This window comes from Orcinus orca, chromosome 2, assembly GCF_937001465.1.
Source record: "Orcinus orca chromosome 2, mOrcOrc1.1, whole genome shotgun sequence".
Lineage (NCBI taxonomy): Eukaryota > Metazoa > Chordata > Mammalia > Artiodactyla > Delphinidae > Orcinus > Orcinus orca.
Window position 1 is genome coordinate 51,953,442 of NC_064560.1, and position 22,752 is coordinate 51,976,193.

The 22,752-nt window shown below is 55.6% G+C and overlaps 1 protein-coding gene across 3 annotated transcripts in view; it reads right to left on the reverse strand.

Moving 5' to 3' along the window:
• PFKP (phosphofructokinase, platelet) overlaps nucleotides 1–22,752 on the reverse strand; it is a 238,214-nt gene that overhangs the window by 1,756 nt on the left and 213,706 nt on the right. For all 3 annotated transcript variants that reach the window (XM_049705461.1, XM_049705462.1, XM_049705463.1), the window contains 4 exons: nucleotides 5,260–5,424; nucleotides 4,049–4,110; nucleotides 3,618–3,729; nucleotides 2,519–2,618 (listed from right to left, as the gene is read on the reverse strand). In XM_049705461.1, coding sequence (XP_049561418.1) covers nucleotides 2,519–2,618; nucleotides 3,618–3,729; nucleotides 4,049–4,110; nucleotides 5,260–5,424 — 439 coding nt within the window. The remainder of the gene's footprint in view (nucleotides 1–2,518; nucleotides 2,619–3,617; nucleotides 3,730–4,048; nucleotides 4,111–5,259; nucleotides 5,425–22,752) is intronic.

A 22,752-nucleotide genomic window follows, 5' to 3' on the forward strand; every position in this document is an offset into this window, starting at 1 on the left:
TGCGTTGGTAGGGGGATTCTTAACCACTGCACCACCAGGGAAGTCCCATACAATAATTTATTTTTAAAATCACTAAGTCAGGAATAAACTTATCAAAAGATATGCAAGATCTTTATATAAAACAATGCTTTAATAAGATAACAAAAGGCCTAAATATATGGAGATTAAATGTTCATGAGTTAGAAGTTCAATACTTTAAAAATGTCAGTTCTTCATCCAAATGATTTATTATTTAAATGTAACCACCACCACCCCCAAAACAAAAAATCCAACAGAATTGATGGACCTTGACACAAAGGGCCAGGAATAGCCAAAACTGGAAGAAGGCCCAGGTAGGACTTGCCCTACTAGATATTAGTAATTGTTCACAAAACTGGAACATTGGCACAGATCGGTAACTGAATGCCAAAACATCAACCTAACAATCCAAAAATAGTGCCTTAAGTTTTTGGATACCTGGTCTATCTATGATGGAGTTTATACTGCAGGGTAGGGAAAAAAAACGGATTTTTCAATGACTGGCACTCAAATAACTGCACACACGGAAAATATTACACCTTAAACTGCATATCAGTTCAAGTGGATTAGACAGCTAAATGTAAAAGGTGAATATTTTAGTAACACAAAAAGCTCAAATTTTCAAGGACAAAGTTAAAAAAATTGGGTACATTAAGATTAAGAGCACTTGGGATTTCCCTGATGGTCCAGTGGTAGAGAATCCACCTTCCAATGCAGGGGACACGGGTTCGATCCCTGGTTGGGGAACTAGGTTCCCACACGCCACAGGGCAGCTAAGCCTAGGCGCCACAACTTCCGAGCTTGTGCCGCGTGCCGCAAACTACAGCCCACGCACCCTGGAACCCACACGCCACAACTAGAGAGAAGCCCGCATGCCACAACGAGTGATCCCATGTGCCGCAGCTAAGACCCAGTGTGGCCAAAAAAATTAAAAATAAAATGAATGTTAAAAAAATTAAGAGCGCCTCATTAAAAGATAACCTTGCAGAAAATGACAGGGTTTGCCACAAATGGGAGACACACGTCTGCAACATGTGACTTTAACAATATAAAATACGGACTTCCTTATAAAATATTAAAAATTCCTCTAAAATCAAAATATTTTTAAATCCTAAGATGATATAGACAAAACAAGAAATCATCGGATAACATGAAGCAGTAACAGAATAAACAAGAATGATCCATAGGCAGGAAGGTCCTGGCATTTCCCTCATAACCTAGAGGTTTAGCCACTTACAGCCACGGTGGGGGTGGGGCCTGTCTCAGTCCCACCCAAGTCCCACCCAGCATCACAGCAATACTTCAAAGGTGACGGATCCATCGGGTGTGGCCCAGGGAGGGAGGGGATCTCGTCCTGCAGGCGAGCCTGGGGTGGGTGAGACTAGTCTAGAGAACCCGGCCCAGGGTCAGGGCAGGATCCAGAGGCCCTGGTTGGGCCGGGTGGCCGGAGGGGCCAGGGTGGGCCACAGCAATGGTCTCAGAAGCCGGCCCTACAGGGAAACGCACTCTGTGCTTCTCTCACCTAAACCACAAAACCAGAGCCTTGGAAGGTTTAATCCTATGAGGTCAAACCCTGGAGAGCCGGGGAATGACATCACCAAATCCCGAGGTTGCTGCCAGTGGGACAAGACGGAGTCAAACGTGGAGGGAGGACCCACCAAGGAGGACATAGTCCAGGCACCTCCCCATCCTCCGTCATTTTCTCCAAAAAGAGAGGCCATAAGGAATCAATGAAGAAGCCAAGTATCTTAAGTAAAAGCCAGTTCAGAGCATCCACGAGGCAAAGAAACACAGCCAGGAAAGCTCCCATCTGGGGTCTTGCTAGCGGAGCCCTCACTGTAAGGCCAACTGGCCCGAGGCAGGGGAACACAATCAGATTCACAGGTTGCATCAGACCGAAATTCTCCGGACCACCCAGTTCTAGAAACTTCCCTGGAGACATTCCGGACCACCCAGTTCCAGGAACTGACCTGGGGACTTTGAACCCAGCCCAGCCTTCCCGCCTTTCGAGGGGCGGGACTAACGGTCCCCCAGGATACCCCAAAAGACCACCAAATAAGGAATACCCTGCACACCCCTTTCCCTTCTTCCCCTATAAAGTCTTGCCCAACCCTCGCCCGGGTGCGACTTCTCTGGCCCCTTTCTCTCGGACCAGTGAACCTCGCCCGGGAGCGCTCCCTAATGAAGCTCCCTTGAAGCTTTCCTCTGTTTCACGGTGCCCTTTGTTAAGATCTGACCTTACGCTCACGAGCTGGCAGTTTTCCATTAAAGGAAGACAGATGTTGCCATGTGACTGGAACGCCTCCCTCAGTAATGAGCATTTTGTTTCATTAATTACTTTTATTCCTAATTATAACCTGAGTCTTAAGCAGCAGCCACAGAGTTGAGTGAGAGCTGATTCTGTCCCATGCAGTCCAAGGCTGGGTGGAAGCCAGGGAGAAACGGGGGCCCAGAGCACGGCCCCCCCAGCGCCGCGGCCACCCAGCTGCCCACTTGGTACCTCTCCCCGCCGGCTCCTTCAGCTTCGTGCTGATCCACTGCATGGCTCTGGCGGAGATTTTGGTTCCAAAGTTTCTATCAAATGGAGAAGGCGCCCCACCCTGTTGGTGGTTAGAATTACCTGAATGTTAGTTACACAGCGACACCTTTCTGGCTGTTAGTTTTTTAAAATGGAATAGAAATTAAAATGACTATTTAACAAAATTCACATCACATTTCTGAGAGACTCAAATTTGTAAATATGGGTTTTGGGGGGGTTTTGTTGCATATTTCTATCTCCTTGTATATGGCTGGGACCAAACAAACCAAAACAAACCCCATAACTCCTGCAGCCAAAGCCCAGCCCATCAGGCATCTCAGTGCTTCCCCGAAGGAGGAGGCTTTTAATCAACCAACAGGTCAAGGAACATCTCTGTTATTTTAGAATCTTTAGCAGGATTCCTTAACCTTGTTTTGGGGTAGGTTACGGGGGTGGGGAGGGGTGGTCACGGTTCCTTTAAGAATCTGATCAACTCTGTGGGCTCGCTTTCACAAAGGCGCACACACGCCCACCAGTCCATTACGTAGTTTCAGGGGATTCAGTGCATTAATGGGCCCTGAGCTACAAGTTCCTAAGACACAGGACTGAGTGGTGGTGATGGACAGGCCTGCTGTCAGGGGACCGGGTCCCTCCACACCCACCACCGGCCTTGTCGTCTGGGTGCATTTATATGTGTACCCCAAGATTTTTCCCAAATCGCTCCAATTTGATGGAAATCTCAAAGAAGTATCATCTGTCTGAGATTCCAATTTAAATGGGTAACAAGGCCTGAAACTGGATCAAGTACTTAATTTGAATGTCTATCCACTCAACTGGTGTCACTATTTATATGAAAGTGGATGGTTTTCCTTAAAAAGCCCATCTGCCCAGATATCACAAACAGTGGAAAGGATTCCTGAGGCTGGTGATATCTGGTGTAACAATAACACAGTTCAGATGTTGATTTTAATCATCTTGGAATTTACCCATGAATACACATTCTTTTCCAAAATGGCTAAAGTAGGACACCCATCTGAGAAAAGTCACAAGCATCTGGCCGCCTCCCTAGCCCACGGCCCACCTGCTGCATGTGACCCAGCACGTTCTTCCTGCAGTCGAACACCCCCTTGCCCTCCTCTGAGTAGAGCTGGTAGATGAAGTCGGTGGTGTAGTTCTCACTGCAGCTCTCGTTCCTGAAAGACATGGCAGCTCGCTCCCATCCTGCCCGCCGCTGCACATGGCCTTCTCTATTAAGGTCAGTGGCTTAAAGAAATGACTTGCAGAATCTTAAACAAGAAAACTGACTACACAGCAAAAATGAATTTTTAAAAATCACCGTCCAATTATTTAAATGCCTGCAATTCTGAACACAAAGCAGCACAGTGACTCCACTCATTTCTCCAGGATTCAGAGCGATATTGTGCAGAGAAGTGGCCGCTCGCGGTGGGTTAGGTGAAGCGGGTTCTTTCTGAGCAGCCGGGGCGCAGCTGGGGGCAGCCAGAGGCCCCTTACCTGAGCACGAGTCCCCTCTGGATGGTGGTCTTCATCTTCTCGGTCAGGTGCTCCACGTTGGACTAGGAAAGAGTGTTGTTCCCTTAGGACACTTTCATTAAGCGCCTACTGTGTGCCGGGTACTGTCCGGCCCTGTGACAGTGGCAGCGGGGAAGTCGGGGCAGCTGCTCCGAGTTCACCTCGTAGCGGAGAGGACAGCAGACGCGTGACGTATCAGCTAGTGACAAACGCCAGGGAACCTGTAACCCAGCAGCCCACGGCCACGGCAGGGGGAGGGGGGTGTCACTGAGTCAGTGCCACGCATGGCGTCCATGGGAGACGCTTGCCCAGATGAACGGTTTCCCTTGAACACATCAGTGTGTGTATTCCATGTACTCGCCTAGAGCTGCTACTTTCCTCCACGGCTCCTGATCCATTTCCATGACAGTGTTTTCTATCTCAGAGGAAAATACCTGTTACCTGACTTTATACAGAAACTCGTAAAACTGCCTACCAAGCATTTTCAGGCCAGGAGAAACCTAGAGACTCAAATCGGTGCACAAATTTTCTAAGGAAGGACTGTTGTGTCTTGAGAAAGGAAATGTGCAAGAAAGGGAGAGAGTGACACAAAAGCAAACATTTTTAGAAAGAAGCACGCTGCAGGTAGTGAGTGTATTTCCTGTCCTGGTTTTAGCTGAAAACACCTACTTTGCTGCGTCCCTGCCTGGTCAAGCCTCCCCGGTGGGCGCCGGGCAGCCCTCATGATGTCCTGCGGTCCCAGGGAACGAGGGGCTCCTCTGGGCAGAGGTGCTGTCCTCCAGCTGCTGCACATTTCGCCCCACTCAGCCCCACAGGGACACCCGAGCTCTGGCCTTGTGTGTACCCCACAGCCTGGACATCCGTAGCCATCAGCCGGCAAAGCACCGGGCCCCCTGAACACGTCCGCATCCCTGTGGGTGTGGGGCCTTCCCAGGAAGGGCGATAACTGCTTCGTAGACAAGAGTGTAAGAGACAGAAACTTACAAGCTAGGGTTAAAGAGCAGCAGGTGCCCTGAAATGTGTCTGTCCTGCTGTTACCCTGTCACCGCGGACAGAGCCCTAACGCGTCACTGGCGTGAGCGCCGTCACAGGACGAGGGGGGGGGGGCGGCGGCGGGTGCCCGAACCTGGCGCATCACCAACGCCTCTGTCGACCCATCAGGCGGCAGCGCCCCCAGCCCTGTGTCCGCGTACCTGCAGGTCCCGGATGTCGAAAGGCTCCTCGAAGATGTAGGCGGCATCGGCTCCGGCAGCCAGCGCCCCCATGTTGGCCAGGTAGCCGCAGTAGCCCCCCATGGTCTCGATGATGAAGACGCGGCGCTTGGTCCCGCTGGCCGACTGCTTGATGCGGTCACACGTCTGCACAGAAGGACACGGTCAGGCCACGTGGGACATCATCCTACAGTCCGGCCCTGACCTCGGTCGGTGCGCTGGGGCCCCTGCGCCCTCTGCCCGCGGCCTCGCGGGGCTGCGCTGCCGGGCTTGTCGGGCTCGGGCAGCAGGCAAATCCCTTGCTTTATTTTCTCCTGGAAAGCCCCGTGGACGCTTGGACCTGGCTGTCCTCATTCTATCCCTGGACTACTTCCCGTGGGGCATCTCTCCCCAGAGCCAGACGATGGTTCTAGACCTGCCCCCGGAAGACTCGCCGATACGCAGATGGTCGTCCCCCCCACGCCCCCACCCCAAGGAAACGCCTGCACCGGGCCCTCGGGGACACAGAAACCCGTCCAGCCACCGTCCTCTCTCGGGGGAGCCTGCAAGACCCCTGCCCTGGTCTGTCCACCACACACGCTCGTGTCTGGATCTGGCCTCGCTCAGCCCTTCAGGAGCATCACACCAGTCTCCCCTGCCGCCTGCCCCAGGGGCCTCTCACAGCCTGCTCGTTGGGGCTGGACTGCGGCCCCCAAAGACACCCAGGGCCTCGTGCCTGGAACCTGAGACTGAGCCCTTATGTGGGAATGAAATTCAGGATGCGTGGTCGCCAGGACTGCAGGTCCCCTCTGCCAGGGGCTCTGGTGACACCTCGAGGCCTCTCTCCACAGGAGTCACCACAGCACAGGTTTCTGCAACTCAGTAATTCTCTGATTCGGGGGTGGGGTGCCTTCCTCGCTAGACTGCAAATCCCATGAAGACGGGAATCACACAGTCAGTGCTCAGTAAGTGTCTGACAATGAAAGAAAGAAAAGCAGGCAGCATCCTGCCCCATCCATCAACCAGTCACGGGTAACCGTACAGGGTTCCCTAAATCAGTCCGAACAGCTCTGAGTCCAGAATATCTTAAATGGGGGGTGGGGGCTTGGGAGACCAGGGGTCACGTTTCGGGGAAAAGAGGTTTGTGCACCAAAGTATAACACCACCCATGTGGAGGTCCTCACTCCAGTGCTTCGGGTTAAACGAGAAGGAGCGTTTTGATGAACAAACACAGGCTCCCTTCCATCTATTCCTTACTATACTTTCAATGTGTTTGATGGATCGTCACCCTCCCCAAATAGTTAGATTGATTTAATCAAAATTCAGTGCGCGCTTCAGCCGGTGGGCAGCTCTGTGTTCTCCAGGAGCCAAGATAGGAAGAAGAAATCGCATCAACGCGACCCATCTTGTCTTCCCGGTACTTAGGCGGGGATGTGGGTTCCCGGCAGTGCAGGGGTCACAGGGGGCGGGAGGGTTTCCACGGGCTCCTTTACGTGGCCTTCGAACACTTAAACCTTCCTGCCTGGTCTTTGTCTCAGAGGAATTCAGGGCTGGGGGGTGCACAGGCCCCTCCCAAGCTGCAGGTCATGTGGGTTCCTTTCCTGACCCATCCTGACACTGAAGGCGGAGAGTCACTGTCACTATCGCAGAGAGCAGCACTGTAACCACCTGACGGCAAAGCCCCTCTCCTCTGAAGCAAGTACCTGTGTCTTGGCCCCGACTCGGGGACGGTGAAGAGGGAGCCACCGCGGGCGCCTGGCAGCTGACCCGGCCTGGGCAGCTGGGAGCCCCGGGGAGGCAGGCGCTTAAACCCCTGTCAACTCTCTCATTCACCCAGGTTGTGTCTGAGACTTGAGTTCACTTGATCTAAAAATAGCAAGTCGTCCCGGCAGCGTCTCATCCAATTGCTGAGAGCAGGGCTGGCACGGAAGAGGCTGCAGGACCGTGCCCCCCAGTCCCTGGTGGGTGGTACAGGGTCGGCTGGCTCTGATTTCTGGGGTGAGAGGAGGGCATCCAGGAGGGCCGACGCCCCTGCCCGGCGCGGACCAGCCCTGACTCCATGGCCACTGCGGGAACATCCCCTCTCGTCCAGCGCTGGCGCCCTCTGGTGGGGACAGAGGATTCCCCAAGAAAAATCCCTGGGAATTCTCCACTGTAGGAAAATCCTCAAGTTATTCCAAGTCCCAGAACTGCTCACATTTTGCCATATGGGTGTTGTAAACATAAAGCCCAATGTGCTACCTGATGGAAGTGGAGAGGCTACGTGTTGGGCCCACAGAGCCCCCATCTTGGGGAGCAGAATGCCCCAGACGTGCCCGTCGGCCTGGACGGCGGAGATCCTGGTGACGGCCTCCCCACCTTGCAGTCAGAGCCTGCACTGAACTGCTCATTTCCAGGGGTCTGTGCCCAGCTGAGCGCGAGAACCCTTCAGCACACGGGGCTCTGAACCTCTGCGGGGGTGGGGTCTCGATGGGGCAGGACACGCCCCAGAGCAGAAGCCGGGTGGGCGGGGCTCGGAGGCGCTGGCCCCGCAGACAGAGCGCGGGTGACACCTGAGCTGCTGGACCCCCACTTGGATGCGGAGGGGAGGGGCTGCAGGTGAAGCCCCCGAGGGCAGTGCCCTCACACCACAAGGAAGGGCGTCTCCTTCCCATGGCCCGTAGTCCGCTGGACTCCCCCGCCCCAACCTGCTCCATGTTCCGTCTCCTCCAGTGGACCACGCAGCCAGCTCGTCACCTGGGGACCAGGCAGCAGCCTCACCACAGTGGGAGGCACCTCAGGCCTCTGGTCCAGGGGGTGCAGGAACAGGGATCACCCAGAGCACCCATGGAACAGCCTATTTTTAGTCAGCACGGGGAGGCTGACCTCTCCGACCCAGAGACAGAGAAGCTGGGTGTGAAGTGACGCAAACTTGAGCTGATGGTAAACTGGGTTCATTTGTCCTGGAAGATCGGATGGGGTCCCCCTTCCGTTTCTCCTGGAGGGGGAAAAACAGACCCTACGGGTTCCACCTGATGGGCTGTCTTCTTGCAGCAAAGAAACAAACCACGAAGGGAAACAGAGAAGCTCTTACCTCCATGACCACATTCAGGAAGGTGTCACAGCCCACGCTCAGGTCTGTGCCTGGGATGTTGTTGCTAATGGTGGCGGGCACCACATAAATGGGGACACAAAACTCAGGGTAGCTATTGCTCTCCTTCAACAGCACCAGCGAGCTATGGAGAGCCTGAACCAAGGTGGGCACACGGTCAGAGGGAACCTGCATGGATGTGGTCAATGCAGACTAAGAAGTGGGGAACATGCGGTGCAAGAGGGGAGATTAACAAGTGGGGGGACATGAGGTGCAGGAGGGGGAACCCAGTAGTGGGGGTATATGGGATGGAGGAGGGGTGACCCAGCAGTGGGGCGACATGGGGTGCAGGAGGGGACAATCAGAAGGGGCACCTGGGGTGCAGGAGGGGGGACCCAGCAGTGGGGAGACATGGGGTGCAGGAGGGGACACTCAGAAATGGGGGGCCTGGAGTGCAGGAGGGGGGACCCACCAGTGGGGGAACACAGAGTGCAGGAGGGGAGACTGAAAAGTGGGGGGCATTGGGTGCAAGAGGAGGGACCCAACAGCAAGGGACATGGGGTACAGGATGAGAGACTGAGAATTAGGGGGCCTGGGGTGTAGGATGGGGGACCCAGCAGTGGGGACATGGGGTGCAGGAGGGGAGACTAAGAAGTAGGGGGACATGGCATGCAGAATGGAGGAAACATCAGTGGGGGTACAAGGGGGGCAGGAGAGGATTCTCAGAAGTTGGGGGACATGGCGTGCAGGAGGGGGGATCCAGCAGTGGTGGGACATGGGGTGTGGGAGGGGAGACTCAGAAGCAGGGGATCTGGGGTGTGAGAGGGGTAACCCAGCAGTGGGGACACATGGAGTACAAGAGGGGAGACTCAGAAGTAGGGGCCCTGGGGTGTAGGAAGGGGGACCCAGGAGTGGGGGACATGGGGAACAGGAGAGGGGACACAGCAGTGGGGGGACATAGGGTGCAGGAGGGGTGACAGAGCAGTGGGGGCCGTGGGGTGCAGGAAGGGAGCAGAAGTGGAGCACCAGGGGTGCAGGAAGGGGGACCCAGCAATGGGGGGACAAGGAGTGAAGGGGGGGACACAGCAGTGAGGGGACATAGGGTACAGGAAGCGAGACTCATAAGTGGGATACTGGGATGCAGAAAGAGGGACACAGAAGTGGGGGCCTGGGTTGCAGGAGGGGGGACTCAGAAGTGGGGGCCCGGGATGCAGAAGGCAGGACCCAGCAGAGGGGGGACATGGGGTGAAGGAGAGGGGAACAAGCAGTGAAAGGGATCCAGCAGAGGGGGGAAAGGGGGTGTGGGACGGTGGACGCAGAAGTGGGGGGCCTGGGGTACAGGAGGGGAGACAGAAGTGAGGGGACATGGGGTATAGGAGGAGGGACCCAGCAGTGCGGGGATATGGGATGCAGGAGAGGGGACCCAGGAGTGTGGGGACATGGAGTGCAGGAGGGGAGACTCAGAAGTGGGGCAGCACCAGCCCTAGGTCCCCCTGAGCTTTGACCCCACCAACTAGTGTTCTGACACAGACTCTGGGACACCGAGCCCTGCAGCCAGAGACTCGGGACCTGGTCCACACAACAGGGTACAGAACTAGCACCAGGACCTGGCTTCACCCACCAGCAGGTGGACACCCACTGCAGAACCACTTCAGCACCACACCCTGACTTGTCGGGACCCAGCCAACATACAGGCAGGCTGGCACAAACGCCAGGACCCCTGGGTCCTCAACCCACCACCAGCAGGCTGACACCAGCTCTGAGAGTTCTGGACTCCTCAGTCAGCCCCACCCACCTTCAGACCAGGACTAGCTTTGGGACACCCCAGAAGCTGCAGCCAGCTGTGTCAGGAACTGGCCCAATCCACCAGCAGGCTGACCCTGGATCTGGGAACCCTGCAAACACACACCCCAGAACCTGGCTCTGCCCACCAGTGAGCCAGCACTAGCCCCGAGACCACCCAGGGTTCCACAGCCAGCTGCCTTGTGACCTGACCCCTCCAACCGTAGCCGGCAGCCTGGGCATAAAGCAGGGGCTCACAACCAACCAGACCAGGGGCCGACCATACCTACAAGACTGCCCTCAGCAGTCAGCTCACCAAAACAGAAGGAGCCACATAGCTCACACAGGGGACACCCCTAAAGCATACAGCTCTGGTGACCAGAGGCAAGTGTGCAGCTGGGATGTATAGGACATCTCCTGCAAAAGGCAACTTCTCCAAGATCAGGAAATGTAACCAACCTACCAAATGCACAGAAATGAAAACAGAAAATTAGGCAAAATTAGGTGATAGAGGACCATGTGGAAGGAATAAGATGAAAACCCCAGGAGAAAAACTAAGTGAAGTAGAGATCGGCAATCTATCCGATAGAGAGTTTAAGGTAATGATCATAAAGATGATCAAAGAACTCGGGTAAGAACTGATGAACGGAGCAAGAAGTTTCAAGGTTTTAACACGGAGTTAGAAAATATAAAGGAGAAACCAAACACAGGTGAAGAATGTATACAACTGAAATGAAAAATACACTACGAGCAATCAACAGTACATTAACTGAGGCAGGGGAATGAATCAGCTAGGTGAAGACAGAGTAAGCACTGGGGTGCCTGGGGTGCAGGAGGGGGGACACAGCAGCAGTAGGGGGACATGGGGTGCAGGAGGGGAGACTCAGAACTGGGGGGACAAGGGGTGAAGTTGGGGTGACTCAGAAGTGGGGCGACATGGGGGTGCAGGAGGGGAGACCCAGAAGTAGGGGGACATGGGGTGCAGGAGGGGAGACTCAGAAGTGGGGCACATGGGGTGCAGACTCAGAAGTGGGGGGACATGGGGTACAGGAGGGGAGACTCAGTAGTAGGGGGACAGAGGGTGCAGGAGGGGAGACTCAGAAGTGGGGCACATAGGGTGCACACAGAACTGGGGGGACAAGGGGTGAAGGTGGGGTGACTCAGCCCTGGGGGGACATGGGGTGCAGGAGGGGAGACTCAGAAGGTGGGGTACCGGGTTGCAGGGGGGACCCAGCAGTGGGGGGACATGGAGTGCAGGAGGGGAGACTCAGAAGCGGGGTGACATGGGGTGCAGGAGGGGAGACTCAGAAGTGGGGCAGCACCAGCCCTAGGTCCCCCTGAGCTTTGACCCCACCAACTAGTGTTCTGACACAGACTCTGGGACACCGAGCCCTGCAGCCAGAGACTCGGGACCTGGTCCACACAACAGGGTACAGAACTAGCACCAGGACCTGGCTTCACCCACCAGCAGGTGGACACCCACTGCAGAACCACTTCAGCACCACACCCTGACTTGTCGGGACCCAGCCAACACACAGGCAGGCTGGCACAAACTCCAGGACCCCTGGGTCCTCAACCCACCACCAGCAGGCTGACACCAGCTCTGAGAGTTCTGGACTCCTCAGTCAGCCCCGCCCACCTTCAGGACTAGCTTTGGGACACCCCAGAAGCTGCAGCCAGCTGTGTCAGGAACTGGCCCAATCCACCAGCAGGCTGACACTGGATCTGGGAACCCTGCAAACACACACCCCAGAACCTGGCTCTGCCCACCAGTGAGCCAGCACTAGCCCCGAGACCACCCAGGGTTCCACAGCCAGCTGCCTTGTGACCTGACCCCTCCAACCGTAGCCGGCAGCCTGGGCATAAAGCAGGGGCTCACAACCAACCAGACCAGGGGCCGACCATACCTACAAGACTGCCCTCAGCAGTCAGCTCACCAAAACAGAAGGAGCCACATAGCTCACATAGGGGACACCCCTAAAGCATACAGCTCTGGTGACCAGAGGCAAGTGTGCAGCTGGGATGTATAGGACATCTCCTGCAAAAGGCAACTTCTCCAAGATCAGGAAATGTAACCAACCTACCAAATGCACAGAAATGAAAACTGAAAATTAGGCAAAATTAGGTGATAGAGGACCATGTGGAAGGAATAAGATGAAAACCCCAGGAGAAAAACTAAGTGAAGTAGAGATCGGCAATCTATCCGATAGAGAGTTTAAGGTAATGATCATAAAGATGATCAAAGAACTCGGGTAAGAACTGATGAACGGAGCAAGAAATTTCAAGGTTTTAACACGGAGTTAGAAAATATAAAGGAGAAACCAAACACAGGTGAAGAATGTATACAACTGAAATGAAAAATACACTACGAGCAATCAACAGTACATTAACTGAGGCAGGGGAATGAATCAGCTAGGTGAAGACAGAGTAAGCACTGGGGTGCCTGGGGTGCAGGAGGGGGGACACAGAAGCAGTAGGGGGACATGGGGTGCAGGAGGGGAGACTCAGAACTGGGGGGACAAGGGGTGAGGTTGGGGTGACTCAGAAGTGGGGGGACATGGGGTGCAGGAGGGGAGACCCAGAAGTAGGGGGACATGGGGTGCAGGAGGGGAGACTCAGAAGTGGGGGGACATGGGGTACAGGAGGGGAGACTCAGTAGTGGGGGGACAGAGGGTGCAGGAGGGGAGACTCAGAAGTGGGGGGACCTGGGGTGCAGGAGGGGAGATTCAGAAGTGGGGCACATAGGGTGCACACTCAGAACTGGGGGGACAAGGGCTGAAGGTGGGGTGACTCAGCCCTGGGGGGACATGGGGTGCAGGAGGGGAGACTCAGAAGGTGGGGTACCGGGTTGCAGGGGGGACCCAGCAGTGGGGGGACATGGAGTGCAGGAGGGGAGACTCAGAAGCAGGGTGACATGGGGTGCAGGAGGGGAGACTCAGAAGTGGGGCAGCACCAGCCCTAGGTCCCCCTGAGCTTTGACACCCCAACTAGTGTTCTGACACAGACTCTGGGACACCGAGCCCTGCAGCCAGAGACTCGGGACCTGGTCCACACAACAGGGTACAGAACTAGCACCAGGACCTGGCTTCACCCACCAGCAGGTGGACACCCACTGCAGAACCACTTCAGCACCACACCCTGACTTGTCGGGACCCAGCCAACATACAGGCAGGCTGGCACAAACGCCAGGACCCCTGGGTCCTCAACCCACCACCAGCAGGCTGACACCAGCTCTGAGAGTTCTGGACTCCTCAGTCAGCCCCGCCCACCTTCAGACCAGGACTAGCTTTGGGACACCCCAGAAGCTGCAGCCAGCTGTGTCAGGAACTGGCCCAATCCACCAGCAGGCTGACCCTGGATCTGGGAACCCTGCAAACACACACCCCAGAACCTGGCTCTGCCCACCAGTGAGCCAGCACTAGCCCCGAGACCACCCAGGGTTCCACAGCCAGCTGCCTTGTGACCTGACCCCTCCAACCGTAGCCGGCAGCCTGGGCATAAAGCAGGGGCTCACAACCAACCAGACCAGGGGCCGACCATACCTACAAGACTGCCCTCAGCAGTCAGCTCACCAAAACAGAAGCAGCCACATAGCTCACACAGGGGACACCCCTAAAGCATACAGCTCTGGTGACCAGAGGCAAGTGTGCAGCTGGGATGTATAGGACATCTCCTGCAAAAGGCAACTTCTCCAAGATCAGGAAATGTAACCAACCTACCAAATGCACAGAAATGAAAACTGAAAATTAGGCAAAATTAGGTGATAGAGGACCATGTGGAAGGAATAAGATGAAAACCCCAGGAGAAAAACTAAGTGAAGTAGAGATCGGCAATCTATCCGATGGAGAGTTTAAGGTAATGATCATAAAGATGATCAAAGAACTCGGGTAAGAACTGATGAACGGAGCAAGAAATTTCAAGGTTTTAACACGGAGTTAGAAAATATAAAGGAGAAACCAAACACAGGTGAAGAATGTATACAACTGAAATGAAAAATACACTACGAGCAATCAACAGTACATTAACTGAGGCAGGGGAATGAATCAGCTAGGTGAAGACAGAGTAAGCACTGGGGTGCCTGGGGTGCAGGAGGGGGGACACAGCAGCAGTAGGGGGACATGGGGTGCAGGAGGGGAGACTCAGAACTGGGGGGACAAGGGGTGAAGTTGGGGTGACTCAGAAGTGGGGGGACATGGGGTGCAGGAGGGGAGACCCAGAAGTAGGGGGACATGGGGTGCAGGAGGGGAGACTCAGAAGTGGGGCACATGGGGTGCAGACTCAGAAGTGGGACATGGGGTACAGGAGGGGAGACTCAGCAGTGGGGGGACAGAGGGTGCAGGAGGGGAGACTCAGAAGTGGGGGGACCTGGGGTGCAGGAGGGGAGATTCAGAAGTGGGGCACATAGGGTGCACACTCAGAACTGGGGGAACAAGGGGTGAAGGTGGGGTGACTCAGCCCTGGGGGGACATGGGGTGCAGGAGGGGAGACTCAGAAGGTGGGGTACCGGGTTGCAGGGGGGACCCAGCAGTGGGGGGACATGGAGTGCAGGAGGGGAGACTCAAGCGGCGTGACATGGGGTGCAGGAGGGGAGACTCAGAAGTGGGGCAGCACCAGCCCTAGGTCCCCCTGAGCTTTGACCCCACCAACTAGTGTTCTGACACAGACTCTGGGACACCGAGCCCTGCAGCCAGAGACTCGGGACCTGGTCCACACAACAGGGTACAGAACTAGCACCAGGACCTGGCTTCACCCACCAGCAGGTGGACACCCACTGCAGAACCACTTCAGCACCACACCCTGACTTGTCGGGACCCAGCCAACATACAGGCAGGCTGGCACAAACGCCAGGACCCCTGGGTCCTCAACCCACCACCAGCAGGCTGACACCAGCTCTGAGAGTTCTGGACTCCTCAGTCAGCCCCGCCCACCTTCAGACCAGGACTAGCTTTGGGACACCCCAGAAGCTGCAGCCAGCTGTGTCAGGAACTGGCCCAATCCACCAGCAGGCTGACACTGGATCTGGGAACCCTGCAAACACACACCCCAGAACCTGGCTCTGCCCACCAGTGAGCCAGCACTAGCCCCGAGACCACCCAGGGTTCCACAGCCAGCTGCCTTGTGACCTGACCCCTCCAGCCGTAGCCGGCAGCCTGGGCATAAAGCAGGGGCTCACAACCAACCAGACCAGGGGCCGACCATACCTACAAGACTGCCCTCAGCAGTCAGCTCACCAAAACAGAAGCAGCCACATAGCTCACACAGGGGACACCCCTAAAGCATACAGCTCTGGTGACCAGAGGCAAGTGTGCAGCTGGGATGTATAGGACATCTCCTGCAAAAGGCAACTTCTCCAAGATCAGGAAATGTAACCAACCTACCAAATGCACAGAAATGAAAACTGAAAATTAGGCAAAATTAGGTGATAGAGGACCATGTGGAAGGAATAAGATGAAAACCCCAGGAGAAAAACTAAGTGAAGTAGAGATCGGCAATCTATCCGATGGAGAGTTTAAGGTAATGATCATAAAGATGATCAAAGAACTCGGGTAAGAACTGATGAACGGAGCAAGAAATTTCAAGGTTTTAACACGGAGTTAGAAAATATAAAGGAGAAACCAAACACAGGTGAAGAATGTATACAACTGAAATGAAAAATACACTACGAGCAATCAACAGTACATTAACTGAGGCAGGGGAATGAATCAGCTAGGTGAAGACAGAGTAAGCACTGGGGTGCCTGGGGTGCAGGAGGGGGGACACAGCAGCAGTAGGGGGACATGGGGTGCAGGAGGGGAGACTCAGAACTGGGGGGACAAGGGGTGAAGTTGGGGTGACTCAGAAGTGGGGGGACATGGGGTGCAGGAGGGGAGACCCAGAAGTAGGGGGACATGGGGTGCAGGAGGGGAGACTCAGAAGTGGGGCACATGGGGTGCAGACTCAGAAGTGGGGGGACATGGGGTACAGGAGGGGAGACTCAGTAGTAGGGGGACAGAGGGTGCAGGAGGGGAGACTCAGAAGTGGGGGGACCTGGGGTGCAGGAGGGGAGATTCAGAAGTGGGGCACATAGGGTGCACACTCAGAACTGGGGGGACAAGGGGTGAAGGTGGGGTGACTCAGCCCTGGGGGGACATGGGGTGCAGGAGGGGAGACTCAGAAGGTGGGGTACCGGGTTGCAGGGGGGACCCAGCAGTGGGGGGACATGGAGTGCAGGAGGGGAGACTCAGAAGCAGGGTGACATGGGGTGCAGGAGGGGAGACTCAGAAGTGGGGCAGCACCAGCCCTAGGTCCCCCTGAGCTTTGACCCCACCAACTAGTGTTCTGACACAGACTCCGGGACACCGAGCCCTGCAGCCAGAGACTCGGGACCTGGTCCACACAACAGGGTACAGAACTAGCACCAGGACCTGGCTTCACCCACCAGCAGGTGGACACCCACTGCAGAACCACTTCAGCACCACACCCTGACTTGTCGGGACCCAGCCAACATACAGGCAGGCTGGCACAAACGCCAGGACCCCTGGGTCCTCAACCCACCACCAGCAGGCTGACACCAGCTCTGAGAGTTCTGGACTCCTCAGTCAGCCCCGCGTACCTTCAGACCAGGACTAGCTTTGGGACACCCCAGAAGCTGCAGCCAGCTGTGTCAGGAACTGGCCCAATCCACCAGCAGGCTGACACTGGATCTGGGAACCCTGCAAACACACACCCCAGAACCTGGCTCTGCCCACCAGTGAGCCAGCACTAGCCCCGAGACCACCCAGGGTTCCACAGCCAGCTGCCTTGTGACCTGACCCCTCCAACCGTAGCCGGCAGCCTGGGCATAAAGCAGGGGCTCACAACCAACCAGACCAGGGGCCGACCATACCTACAAGACTGCCCTCAGCAGTCAGCTCACCAAAACAGAAGGAGCCACATAGCTCACACAGGGGACACCCCTAAAGCATACAGCTCTGGTGACCAGAGGCAAGTGTGCAGCTGGGATGTATAGGACATCTCCTGCAAAAGGCAACTTCTCCAAGATCAGGAAATGTAACCAACCTACCAAATGCACAGAAATGAAAACTGAAAATTAGGCAAAATTAGGTGATAGAGGACCATGTGGAAGGAATAAGATGAAAACCCCAGGAGAAAAACTAAGTGAAGTAGAGATCGGCAATCTATCCGATGGAGAGTTTTAGGTAATGATCATAAAGATGATCAAAGAACTCGGGTAAGAACTGATGAACGGAGCAAGAAATTTCAAGGTTTTAACACGGAGTTAGAAAATATAAAGGAGAAACCAACACAGGTGAAGAATGTATACAACTGAAATGAAAAATACACTACGAGCAATCAACAGTACATTAACTGAGGCAGGGGAATGAATCAGCTAGGTGAAGACAGAGTAAGCACTGGGGTGCCTGGGGTGCAGGAGGGGGGACACAGAAGCAGTAGGGGGACATGGGGTGCAGGAGGGGAGACTCAGAACTGGGGGGACAAGGGGTGAGGTTGGGGTGACTCAGAAGTGGGGGGACATGGGGTGCAGGAGGGGAGACCCAGAAGTAGGGGGACATGGGGTGCAGGAGGGGAGACTCAGAAGTGGGGGGACATGGGGTACAGGAGGGGAGACTCAGTAGTGGGGGGACAGAGGGTGCAGGAGGGGAGACTCAGAAGTGGGGGGACCTGGGGTGCAGGAGGGGAGATTCAGAAGTGGGGCACATAGGGTGCACACTCAGAACTGGGGGGACAAGGGGTGAAGGTGGGGTGACTCAGCCCTGGGGGGACATGGGGTGCAGGAGGGGAGACTCAGAAGGTGGGGTACCGGGTTGCAGGGGGGACCCAGCAGTGGGGGGACATGGAGTGCAGGAGGGGAGACTCAGAAGCAGGGTGACATGGGGTGCAGGAGGGGAGACTCAGAAGTGGGGCAGCACCAGCCCTAGGTCCCCCTGAGCTTTGACCCCCCAACTAGTGTTCTGACACAGACTCTGGGACACCGAGCCCTGCAGCCAGAGACTCGGGACCTGGTCCACACAACAGGGTACAGAACTAGCACCAGGACCTGGCTTCACCCACCAGCAGGTGGACACCCACTGCAGAACCACTTCAGCACCACACCCTGACTTGTCGGGACCCAGCCAACATACAGGCAGGCTGGCACAAACGCCAGGACCCCTGGGTCCTCAACCCACCACCAGCAGGCTGACACCAGCTCTGAGAGTTCTGGACTCCTCAGTCAGCCCCGCCCACCTTCAGACCAGGACTAGCTTTGGGACACCCCAGAAGCTGCAGCCAGCTGTGTCAGGAACTGGCCCAATCCACCAGCAGGCTGACCCTGGATCTGGGAACCCTGCAAACACACACCCCAGAACCTGGCTCTGCCCACCAGTGAGCCAGCACTAGCCCCGAGACCACCCAGGGTTCCACAGCCAGCTGCCTTGTGACCTGACCCCTCCAACCGTAGCCGGCAGCCTGGGCATAAAGCAGGGGCTCACAACCAACCAGACCAGGGGCCGACCATACCTACAAGACTGCCCTCAGCAGTCAGCTCACCAAAACAGAAGCAGCCACATAGCTCACACAGGGGACACCCCTAAAGCATACAGCTCTGGTGACCAGAGGCAAGTGTGCAGCTGGGATGTATAGGACATCTCCTGCAAAAGGCAACTTCTCCAAGATCAGGAAATGTAACCAACCTACCAAATGCACAGAAATGAAAACTGAAAATTAGGCAAAATTAGGTGATAGAGGACCATGTGGAAGGAATAAGATGAAAACCCCAGGAGAAAAACTAAGTGAAGTAGAGATCGGCAATCTATCCGATGGAGAGTTTAAGGTAATGATCATAAAGATGATCAAAGAACTCGGGTAAGAACTGATGAACGGAGCAAGAAATTTCAAGGTTTTAACACGGAGTTAGAAAATATAAAGGAGAAACCAAACACAGGTGAAGAATGTATACAACTGAAATGAAAAATACACTACGAGCAATCAACAGTACATTAACTGAGGCAGGGGAATGAATCAGCTAGGTGAAGACAGAGTAAGCACTGGGGTGCCTGGGGTGCAGGAGGGGGGACACAGCAGCAGTAGGGGGACATGGGGTGCAGGAGGGGAGACTCAGAACTGGGGGGACAAGGGGTGAAGTTGGGGTGACTCAGAAGTGGGGGGACATGGGGTGCAGGAGGGGAGACCCAGAAGTAGGGGGACATGGGGTGCAGGAGGGGAGACTCAGAAGTGGGGCACATGGGGTGCAGACTCAGAAGTGGGGGGACATGGGGTACAGGAGGGGAGACTCAGTAGTAGGGGGACAGAGGGTGCAGGAGGGGAGACTCAGAAGTGGGGGGACCTGGGGTGCAGGAGGGGAGATTCAGAAGTGGGGCACATAGGGTGCACACTCAGAACTGGGGGGACAAGGGGTGAAGGTGGGGTGACTCAGCCCTGGGGGGACATGGGGTGCAGGAGGGGAGACTCAGAAGGTGGGGTACCGGGTTGCAGGGGGGACCCAGCATTGGGGGGACATGGAGTGCAGGAGGGGAGACTCAGAAGCAGGGTGACATGGGGTGCAGGAGGGGAGACTCAGAAGTGGGGCAGCACCAGCCCTAGGTCCCCCTGAGCTTTGACCCCACCAACTAGTGTTCTGACACAGACTCCGGGACACCGAGCCCTGCAGCCAGAGACTCGGGACCTGGTCCACACAACAGGGTACAGAACTAGCACCAGGACCTGGCTTCACCCACCAGCAGGTGGACACCCACTGCAGAACCACTTCAGCACCACACCCTGACTTGTCGGGACCCAGCCAACATACAGGCAGGCTGGCACAAACGCCAGGACCCCTGGGTCCTCAACCCACCACCAGCAGGCTGACACCAGCTCTGAGAGTTCTGGACTCCTCAGTCAGCCCCGCCTACCTTCAGACCAGGACTAGCTTTGGGACACCCCAGAAGCTGCAGCCAGCTGTGTCAGGAACTGGCCCAATCCACCAGCAGGCTGACACTGGATCTGGGAACCCTGCAAACACACACCCCAGAACCTGGCTCTGCCCACCAGTGAGCCAGCACTAGCCCCGAGACCACCCAGGGTTCCACAGCCAGCTGCCTTGTGACCTGACCCCTCCAACCGTAGCCGGCAGCCTGGGCATAAAGCAGGGGCTCACAACCAACCAGACCAGGGGCCGACCATACCTACAAGACTGCCCTCAGCAGTCAGCTCACCAAAACAGAAGGAGCCACATAGCTCACACAGGGGACACCCCTAAAGCATACAGCTCTGGTGACCAGAGGCAAGTGTGCAGCTGGGATGTATAGGACATCTCCTGCAAAAGGCAACTTCTCCAAGATCAGGAAATGTAACCAACCTACCAAATGCACAGAAATGAAAACTGAAAATTAGGCAAAATTAGGTGATAGAGGACCATGTGGAAGGAATAAGATGAAAACCCCAGGAGAAAAACTAAGTGAAGTAGAGATCGGCAATCTATCCGATGGAGAGTTTTAGGTAATGATCATAAAGATGATCAAAGAACTCGGGTAAGAACTGATGAACGGAGCAAGAAATTTCAAGGTTTTAACACGGAGTTAGAAAATATAAAGGAGAAACCAACACAGGTGAAGAATGTATACAACTGAAATGAAAAATACACTACGAGCAATCAACAGTACATTAACTGAGGCAGGGGAATGAATCAGCTAGGTGAAGACAGAGTAAGCACTGGGGTGCCTGGGGTGCAGGAGGGGGGACACAGCAGCAGTAGGGGGACATGGGGTGCAGGAGGGGAGACTCAGAACTGGGGGGACAAGAGGTGAAGTTGGGGTGACTCAGAAGTGGGGGGACATGGGGTGCAGGAGGGGAGACCCAGAAGTAGGGGGACATGGGGTGCAGGAGGGGAGACTCAGAAGTGGGGCACATGGGGTGCAGACTCAGAAGTGGGGGGACATGGGGTACAGGAGGGGAGACTCAGTATTGGGGGGACAGAGGGTGCAGGAGGGGAGACTCAGAAGTGGGGGGACCTGGGGTGCAGGAGGGGAGATTCAGAAGTGGGGCACATAGGGTGCACACTTCAGAACTGGGGGGACAAGGGGTGAAGGTGGGGTGACTCAGCCCTGGGGGGACATGGGGTGCAGGAGGGGAGACTCAGAAGGTGGGGTACCGGGTTGCAGGGGGGACCCAGCAGTGGGGGGACATGGAGTGCAGGAGGGGAGACTCAGAAGCGGGGTGACATGGGGTGCAGGAGGGGAGACTCAGAAGTGGGGCAGCACCAGCCCTAGGTCCCCCTGAGCTTTGACCCCACCAACTAGTGTTCTGACACAGACTCTGGGACACCGAGCCCTGCAGCCAGAGACTCGGGACCTGGTCCACACAACAGGGTACAGAACTAGCACCAGGACCTGGCTTCACCCACCAGCAGGTGGACACCCACTGCAGAACCACTTCAGCACCACACCCTGACTTGTCGGGACCCAGCCAACATACAGGCAGGCTGGCACAAACGCCAGGACCCCTGGGTCCTCAACCCACCACCAGCAGGCTGACACCAGCTCTGAGAGTTCTGGACTCCTCAGTCAGCCCCGCCCACCTTCAGACCAGGACTAGCTTTGGGACACCCCAGAAGCTGCAGCCAGCTGTGTCAGGAACTGGCCCAATCCACCAGCAGGCTGACACTGGATCTGGGAACCCTGCAAACACACACCCCAGAACCTGGCTCTGCCCACCAGTGAGCCAGCACTAGCCCCGAGACCACCCAGGGTTCCACAGCCAGCTGCCTTGTGACCTGACCCCTCCAGCCGTAGCCGGCAGCCTGGGCATAAAGCAGGGTCTCACAACCAACCAGACCAGGGGCCGACCATACCTACAAGACTGCCCTCAGCAGTCAGCTCACCAAAACAGAAGGAGCCACATAGCTCACACAGGGGACACCCCTAAAGCATACAGCTCTGGTGACCAGAGGCAAGTGTGCAGCTGGGATGTATAGGACATCTCCTGCAAAAGGCAACTTCTCCAAGATCAGGAAATGTAACCAACCTACCAAATGCACAGAAATGAAAACTGAAAATTAGGCAAAATTAGGTGATAGAGGACCATGTGGAAGGAATAAGATGAAAACCCCAGGAGAAAAACTAAGTGAAGTAGAGATCGGCAATCTATCCGATGGAGAGTTTAAGGTAATGATCATAAAGATGATCAAAGAACTCGGGTAAGAACTGATGAACGGAGCAAGAAATTTCAAGGTTTTAACACGGAGTTAGAAAATATAAAGGAGAAACCAAACACAGGTGAAGAATGTATACAACTGAAATGAAAAATACACTACGAGCAATCAACAGTACATTAACTGAGGCAGGGGAATGAATCAGCTAGGTGAAGACAGAGTAAGCACTGGGGTGCCTGGCGTGCAGGAGGGGGGACACAGAAGCAGTAGGGGGACATGGGGTGCAGGAGGGGAGACTCAGAACTGGGGGGACAAGGGGTGAAGTTGGGGTGACTCAGAAGTGGGGGGACATGGGGTGCAGGAGGGGAGACCCAGAAGTAGGGGGACATGGGGTGCAGGAGGGGAGACTCAGAAGTGGGGCACATGGGGTGCAGACTCAGAAGTGGGGGGACATGGGGTACAGGAGGGGAGACTCAGTAGTAGGGGGACAGAGGGTGCAGGAGGGGAGACTCAGAAG